The sequence below is a fragment of the Castanea sativa genome, chromosome 9, assembly GCF_040712315.1.
Source record: "Castanea sativa cultivar Marrone di Chiusa Pesio chromosome 9, ASM4071231v1".
NCBI lineage: Eukaryota > Viridiplantae > Streptophyta > Magnoliopsida > Fagales > Fagaceae > Castanea > Castanea sativa.
In genome coordinates, this window is record NC_134021.1 from 24817957 (window position 1) to 24826765 (window position 8809).

At 36.2% G+C, this 8809-nt stretch overlaps 1 protein-coding gene across 2 annotated transcripts; it reads right to left on the minus strand.

Annotated features, from left to right (window-relative positions):
* Positions 1 to 3715: 3715 nt before the first annotated feature.
* On the minus strand, positions 3716 to 5534 carry LOC142609621 (homeobox-leucine zipper protein HAT14). Of its 2 annotated transcripts, none has more exons than XM_075781251.1 (4): positions 5153 to 5534; positions 4652 to 4974; positions 4457 to 4536; positions 3716 to 4357 (listed from the first exon to the last, which is right to left on the minus strand). In XM_075781251.1, exons 1-4 carry the CDS (start codon positions 5445 to 5447, stop codon positions 3994 to 3996), a joined length of 1062 nt encoding a protein of 353 aa, XP_075637366.1. In that variant the 5' UTR covers positions 5448 to 5534; the 3' UTR covers positions 3716 to 3993. The 2 variants fall into 2 exon arrangements, with proteins under 2 accessions (XP_075637366.1, XP_075637365.1); XM_075781250.1 differs by having other exon boundaries at positions 5149 to 5430.
* Between the last annotated feature and the right edge of the window lie 3275 nt (positions 5535 to 8809).

Consider the following 8809-nt stretch of genomic DNA (forward strand, 5'->3'; position numbering starts at 1 on the left):
GGCCCCTGACAATCTTAGCCTTCCTAACCCAGGGCACCAACTCATGGTACCCATACTCCTTAGACTCCTTTAAACGATACAAGTATGTGAACTCGTCCACCCTGATCATATCTCCTTCCGTGGTAGCCAGCCATATCTCTATACAGCTGATCACTATCCTCCATGAGTTTGGTATAAGTTGCCTAGGAGTAATGTTGAAATGACCCAAAAGCTCCATAATGAATGGATGGACAGGAAACCTAAGCCCGCACTGGAAACAGCTTTGTAGAAGCAAACCTTCCTTTTCTTGCCCGCCAAGAGTCATGTCTGAGCAAGAAACCTTTCACCTTCTGGTGGTCGTCATGACACACAACGATGACCACAGAACATTGGGGGGTAACTGAAAGGACCAATGAACTTTCTTTCCCAAGCGATCTCATCAGATATCTTCATCCATCCAACCACGTCATAGATGAAGGAAGGCAAGCCATTAATAAGAGGAATCAACACCTCGGGCAGTTACAAACTAGCTGTCAGATCGTTGGAAGCTCATCAGAACCCACATTAATGAGCCCAGATGTGTTACAAAAGAAGCATTAAAGCCACAATTAAGGCTACAACGGCTAGGAGCTATAGAGCTATATATACACTCCCCTCAGAACCAGACAAGGTACATACACACATCCTAAATATACTAATACGCCGTAGCTCTGATACTCTAAGCTCTGATACTTTCTTAAAAGCTTCTATACGCTAACTTTATTTTTGGAGACTCCATGGCAGGCATTACATCGGTGACCATCTAAGGAAGGCTTTTAACGACCATTGCAAGCGCAAGAACAAGATTGTTGCTTCATCTAGAAGAACATACTCTATTGACGATTTCCACATCATCACTAACTATGTCTCTACAAGTGTCCAATTTTTCCTATAGCCAAACCAATTGTTGAAGAGTCTAACAAGTAGGCTTTTGATGTACAATTTCATATTCTTCTCAAAAAGTAAAGAAATCGTGTAAAAAGTATTCCCCACATCTATCATTTCTACTTTTGATTTGCAATGTTTGAAATTTTCAAAGTACCTATTGGCTCCTCTAGTTAACAAACCATTTAATTCAAATATATTAGAATATGTATAAGATCTAAAATTTGTGAATCTCTATGGGATCTTGGGAAGGGCTTCTTGTCATTTGGCTTCAATACACATTTCACGCTTAGCATTATCATCATGCTCATAAGAAATTAAACCGTGCTTGGACGTATATTTAAGTATTTGAAATTTAAATGTGCCAAATGACCATTCCATAAAGAAAATTAATTAACAAAATAAGCAGAATGTACTATAACTTCATTAATAATATCATCACCCCATTTTGACAACATGGGAGACATCAGACGTCCTACTATGTGACTAAGTTTTAGCCGCATTCATTTGTCCATACTAGGCTTGTTGCGTGTAATAGAGCATCTGGTATAGAAGAGTTTTTTGTGGCTTTACAACCCCTTTGATTGACCTCATGGGACTCATAGTGGAATGAGGCATCTTAAAAGGATTGAGTCTTGGATTGGTTATGAAGTCATAGGATTGTACTGATGCGGTTCTTTCTTTTTGCATGCTCCACGCCTTAATTTGGTGGCATGTTTCCAACAGAGCGATGCTGCATGCCTCTCTAATCTCTATTGGTCTCACAAAAACGTTGGGTCCTTTTCGTTTGTCTTGTATTTTGATTGGCTTTGTCTTTGGACCCGAGTTCGCTCTTTGCCTTAACATTGGCAGCAATGGCGGCTACGGCTGCATCCTTTTATCTTCCTAGTCCTATGTCGGCAAAGAGAGGAAACAAGAAGCCAGTTATGACTATATATCATCGATAATCTCTACATTAATGAGATATAAATGAGTGGAGGCATGGGTTAGGTGAGATATAAATTATTGTTCATTATTAAATGTCTTAACCGTTAACTAGACCCTTAGAATAACGGGTAAGCATAATTCAAGCTTTGGACACTGGAATTTACATTATATACTAAGCCTATTTCTGTTTTGTGCCGAGTACGGTAATATGGTCAACTTATTATTCTGTTTGCTTTGCTTTATTATATCCAGCATGTGCGAACGCTTTCCTCTTGTATTGGGCTTTTGCACAGCATTTCTTCCGGGAGCGAATGGGCTTTGCAAACACTCCAAACCCACTTGCAAAGTTTCCCAATAAAGCCTAAAATAGGTAGACCTTCTTTTGGGCTTTTAATTATCATTGAGAAACACAACCAAATTCAATTAAGACTACGACGGTCAATTAGACCCCAAGCTACAATGTAATGCAAATTTTAAGCTAATCAACCAATTTAAGGTCCAATTGTGTACATAGCCAAGTTAACATTAGTAACCATGCATAAACAACAAAACCAGCCAATGTAAAGAGACAATAACACAACCATAACACACAAATGTGTTATCAAAGAGGAATATCTGAGAACCGGGTGGAAAAACTCTCTACAGCCTTACCATTGAGAACGATCCACTAGAATAGATAATTGTAGTATAAATTTACTCTCAAAACTCTCCAAGTAATGTATCAAAAATGTACTCAAGCCCTCTAAAAGCTCCTACTTGCAATGGACTCCACAAGTCATTTCTCTACTCTAGAAACTGGATGTGCAATTGACAATTGATTGCATCATCAAACCTCAAAGACTATTTTGCAGGGCATTGGGTCACAATGCTTCTCAAAACTCCAATCAACACTTACATGTCAGGTAATGATATGGGTTTGATGGGGATGATCTCTCAAGGATTTGGCAACAGTGAGGGGGAGAAGATAGAGAAATCAATGGTGTTCGGCTCTCAATATTTGTTGGGTTTCTCTCAACCTTCAGGTGGAAAATAGGGTATAATCTCATGAGAAATGTGTGAAATAAAAGGTCTGATTTTCCAATTGTTTCTCACGTGCTACAGGAACAACTTCAATTTAGCTCATGAATCCTCAACCTAATTAGATAAAGACCCACAAAATACATAATACAAAGTATTGCATGATCAATTACGGGAAACCTTTGGAATATGCCAAAAATAAAAAACTTTACACTCGATTGTTTGTATTGTGTGAAAAATTGGCTCCTAACAAGCGATTTCCTGTTACTTTGGCACACTGGCAGCCAGAGAAGTAGAGCTAACTCGTAAGTTGGTTCTTAAAACGAGAACAATTTTCACATATTAATTTTCTTTTGAGATCGGCTTCGAAAAAATTTTCTAATATCGTTGTTTAAGTTTTATAAAAATACCCGTGAATGTAAAAAAATGTAAGAAAATTCATATCGTGTTGTTTAAACAAGTTGTCTAAACACCTTCACGTTAAGGACATTTATAAATGTTTATCACCTGCCATGGCCGCGTTCCAACGCCACCACTCGCAGCCTCCTGTAGGTTCCCAGGCTACCATTACGAGTTGCAAGTAATTTTATTCTTGGGCGGGGGACTAGTAAATTTGCCAGTACCTAATTAAACTCCCAGTAGTTAATTCTGATCCAATTGTATGTTTCCTTCATTTGCTTGCATTGCAATCATACATCACATAATTTTGTTCGGTAGCCCTACTGCTAGGCCCCAAAAGTATTTTCTTAGGATCCTATGTTCACATAAAATTTCAATCCTTCCTGGTCCCTTCTAGTTCTTGGCCTCAAGTGGAGAATCCTAGTCCTTGATGCTTCCCACCCAAAAAGAATACAGAATAAACAAGAAATTGACTAAATGAAAGTTGCAAATATATAAATATAGCTAGGAACTTGTTCTAACAAAAATCTTTTGAATTTTCTCATAAATCAACAAATATATATATCACCCTTCTAATCTCTCTTTTCTCGCGTCCAAAACTCCATTAACAAGACACAAACTAGAGACAAAAAAAGGTCGCAAAAGAAAGTAGGAAAATGCTCCAAACCAAAAGTATATACAAACGGAAAAAGGTCATGAGTACATTTAATTAGAGACTCGTGACATCTCTCTCTCTCTCTCTCTCTCTCATGAAGCTGCTTGGTGAGCTGGGGCCTGTTGCATGTGAGCTTGGACTTGAGAAGAAAAAGGGTATAATCTAGCTTTAGCAAGTGACATAGCTGCTGAATTAGTAGTATTGTTTGTGGTGGTGGTGGTGGTGGCGGTGTTGTTCCCATTGGTACCTGAAGTGGTTGTGGTAGTGGTGGCCACGCGCTCACAAGATGGGCACATAGTGAGAGTGGTTGCAGGAAGTTGCATGTAGAAAGGTTGAGAGGTTTTCAAAGCTCTTAATTCTTGCAGCTCCTTTTGTAACCTCCTATTTTCCTCTGTCAGTGTTTCACAGCACCTCTTTAAATACTCACAATCTACTTCTGTCTGCTTTAGCTTCGTCCTATAATTTTCCCAAGAAAAATGTAAGTACAAATTTTTAAAATAAACATATACACAAAACCCACCAAACATATTAATAAGAATTTAAAGAAGCCAATACCTTGCTCTTCTATTTTGAAACCAAACTTCCACCTGCCTAGGACGAAGGTTTAACTGTTTTGCCAGAGCAAGCTTTTGTTTCTGCACATTGATTCATTACAAGAATAAATAACAAATAAACAAAAATGCCCAATCAATAATAAATACTTGTAACAAAATAGAAATGGATGTTAAAAATTTGAAGCTTTGGACTTACTGGGTTGAGAGTACTGTGCTCTTTGAAACTTTCTTCAAGAAAAGCAGACTGTTCTTTGGAGAGCCTGAGTTTCTTCCGAGTGGAACCATTTTCCTCATCATCACTCGCCCTTGAACTTGCTCTCTCAGTCTCAACATCCAAATCTCTCTTGCTTCTTCCACCATTTCTTACACAGAAATCCATCTGAAAAGATGAAACTGTACTATTTGGAGAAGACAGCGCTGCCCCATCGTCTGTCTCCTCCGCCGCTGTCGCCACCGTCGGAAAACGGTTCACATCCAACCCTCTTCCCGGTCCATCCGAAGAACCCGGTTCAGATGCCACTGTAAAAAGCAAGTTAATTTAATCTCCATTAGTAAACCAAATTAATGAGCAAAGCCAGGAAAACCCACCAAAACCCAGATCTTAAATAAGCTAATAAAGTTGAAAGAAAGAGATAAAAGAGAGCGAAAAAAAAAAACAACGAAAACAAGACACAAGGCAAGTGGGGGCATTACATACAGTTATCAGTAAGCCAAGGAAAGCGAAGCTGTGATGAAGGTTGGTGGGTGCGAAGAACAGGTGTGAAAGGAAGAAGATCAAGCTGAAGCGGTGGATCTGAAGAAACTCTTCTTCTTTCATCACCATCATCTTCTTCACTCTCACGGGTCTCTCTTGTTTTCTCGTCCGATGATCTTGATCCACTACTGGTTCCTAAGCCCATGCAGAACCCAAGATCCTTGTTAGATAACTTGGGAGTTTTGTCAAGAAACGTGAATGGTTTCGGTGCATCACCAAGACTCAAAGCTAGTTCCATGTTGAAAGGAGCAGAAGAGAGAAGAGTAGTACAGAGAAGCAGATTGATTGTTTCACAAAGGTTTGGTTTTTTTGGGTTGTTGATGAAAGGAGCTGTGACTTAAAAAGAGACCCTATCCGATACCTTTTTGTTTTTTGTTTTTTTTTTTTCAATTTTTTTTATATGTATAAAAAAAAATATAATGCAAACACACGAACAGAACAGAAACCCTAAACACTGGTGCCTTTTTATTTATTTCTTTTTGCCTTGTGCGAGTAAAAGATTGACCGACATATTCAGGTTGACAACGCACGTGATTCTATTTAATTATACAAACCGGTTCATACAATGGGGGCAAAGAGAGATTTTGTTTGTCTAAACAACCAAAGCTTAAGCATTGGTTCATAAAAAGAATTGAAAATTGGATGTGTTTTTTTTGACTTTTTCTTCCTTGGAAAATTGTAGATATAGAAAAACACAATTTGCCTGAGATATTTTTCCCTTTTTATGTTCCTAGTTTATCACCAACATGGCAAGAGAATGTTTTTATTGAAAATAAAACATACCCTTGGCATTTATGTTACACCCTTCCTACAGCATCCTTCAAGTGACCAACGGATCCAAGAGGTTTTCGAGAAAGAGTATGTCATACTAAATTTTAAGGGGTGAGACTGGTTTATATTTAGACCCATCAATAATAATTTATCATTTAAAATTTATTGTAAAAATATTTCAAAAATATTATTTTTTATTCTAAAATAGACCGCGAAGCAAGGAGAACAAATTTGTGCACCATTATTATTGTATTGGTCGATATGACAAGTTATGATTGAAACATGCTCTTATTCACTATTAATATTATTTTTATTAATACAAATAATATTTTGTCACCTTAACATGTGTAAATAAAATTGTGAATTATTTGTACTTTCTTAGTATTTCTAAGAAAATGTTTAGGTTTGAATTCCTACCCAACTTAAGATGTTTAAAAAATCAGGTATTTTAAAACTTATTCCGTAAATAAAGAATAATAAGAGGGAAGAATTGTACGTAATTAATGTGATAATTACTCCCCATTGTCACTAAATAATTGTGTTCTTACCAAACAAAGGGCCACATATCATCACAATTACTAGAAAATGATAACTCATCCAACGGCTTGCATCATTTGGCCCTGTTGATTCATTGACTAAGTTGTTACTGTACACAGTCATCATCATGACAATGATCATATGAGATGGGGTGATTAATGTGTTCCTACCAAACTCACAATTATATTGGTTTTGTTTTGTTTGTTTCCAAATGATGGAAAACCAAATTAAGCTAAGGTTTTTTTTTGCAGTTTCCAAGTTTAAATTTTAATTATCAGTGACGTAATTTGAAATGAAATGACTGATGGCTTGGTCCGCTGACTTACCAGCCAAAACAGTGCACCTATACTGTCCATACGTACACGTGGCAGTCATGAATTGGTTGGGCTAAAACCAATGAAAGTAAGCGTGAAGTGTGAACAGAGAAAAAAAAAACATTGGGAAGGATTAGTCACAATGGCACGAGATTTGACCATGATAATATGTGTTTTACTTCGGCAGACAAAACGACCATCTTTTCCTACTCCAAGGAAAGTTCTATTTTTTAAATTTTTTCCTGGCATAATTAAAGGTGGCAACCTTCCTTTTGTGTCTTTTAACATCCATAGCTAGCCATGAGTATTGAATCCTCTTGAAAGTGTTTCTAATTTGTTTATAAGATTACTTCTTTTTTTGCCAGCACAGTTCTAATCTTAACATATTAAGGTAAGTTATTTATTACTATCACATAAATATATTATTTTTTTAGTTATATTAACGAATGTCCTTAGACATTGATTAACAATTTATTTTAGAAAAATTTTGACATCACTTTTATTAAAAATGAAAAAAATTGTTAAAAAATTAATTATTTTTCTTTCTTTTTTCATAAAAACTTTCTTTAAATTGATTATTAAATAATATCATAAGACATTCGTTAGCATTTCTCTTATTTTGTTTTTAAGATTATTTTTTTTCATCAATTTTACTACAATTTTAACATCACGGATTATAAATAATTATTTATCAATTTTACATAAATAACTAATTTTTTATCCACTATTCACCATCTACTGTAGCGTGTCATTATAATAAAGTTTGAAAAAAAAAAAAAAAAAAGGGAGCTTAGTTCCAAAATTTGCTCTTCTTGAAAGTTTTTTTTTTTTTTTGCGCAGATCTCGCGCTTTCAACTGCAGACTAATCACTGTTCGTGCGGGAGCCGCGAAGGGGTAAAGACTCGCGGGAAATTCGTTTCAAAGTGCAGGTATAGGCTCGAACCTGTGAAAGACACCCAGGTAGCCCAAGATAAGCACCCTGAGGCTGAGAGCTCTACCAACTCAGCCAACCCCCTGGGTTCTCTTCTTGAAAGTTGAAACTAGAAGAGCAGCCACCAACATCTAGGTATCCAATGAAGCCATAATAGATGTACTTGGTCCTAGGCATTGGTTTCATTTTAAAATTTTGTATATATGTATTTGTTTTGGGTGGTGGTGATGTTTGATTAAAAGGAGGAGGGGGAAGGGAGGGATGTGTGTGGTCCCACGCGCGTGGGTTAGCTTTTCAAACAAGTCGTAATTAAAATACACATCTAGAGGATGTGACCAGGTCAGATATGTCATGCTTTTGGGATCATTGCAATTATTGAAGTCATGCAGGCTTTAATGATAAGTTGGAGAGGGAGAGAGAAAGTGAGAGATATATAAATATGTGTGAATTATTGGGTGGGTCCCTAGAACCGTGGGATAAAGGTGACCCATGGAAAAGCCACACCAACCACTCCTTCCTACATTCCTAATCACCATTTTGGCAATCATTTAGCCATATAGAATTTCTACTAGTGATTTGGTCAAGGCTACTAATTAGGCATAGACAATACTCCTTTTTTTCTGAGTCATAGTATTGAGTATTTATATTATAAATTTGATGAGCAATTATTAAAAACATCTTGAAGGATACACTATATTTTAGAGATTAATTTTCTTCTTTTGAAAAAATATTTCAATTCAATGTCAATGTCCATTTTTTGTTAAGGAAGCAAAAATAAATAAATAATAAAATGGGGGAACAATTAATTAAACTATGCATCTATATGATTTCATTATATAATTGTTCATAAATCAATTTGATGATTACAAAAATAAAGAAAGGAGTGAGAAAATTTTTTAGTTTAAAGTGAAAGAGTGATTGCTAGAAAATTAAAGCTGATTACCTGTATAAAACACAAGATTTTATCAACGGTTTCTATTTTTTCTCCCTTCGTTATTGCTCAAAATAAAGGAAATAAATCATGAAGAAGGATTGGGCATAGTAATT

What these genes read in the sequence shown, in the direction of transcription:
- LOC142609621 (XM_075781251.1), bottom strand. Translation starts at nt 5,447, where the DNA reads ATGGAACTAGCTTTGAGTCTTGGTGATGCACCGAAACCATTCACGTTT. An exon ending in TCCTTGGCTTACTGATAACT is followed by an intron (nt 4,975 to 5,152) that starts GTATGTAATGCC and finishes TGCTTTTTACAG; the next exon opens with TGGCATCTGAACCGGGTTCT. An exon ending in TTTCAAAATAGAAGAGCAAG is followed by an intron (nt 4,358 to 4,456) that starts GTATTGGCTTCT and finishes GGAAAATTATAG; the next exon opens with GACGAAGCTAAAGCAGACAG.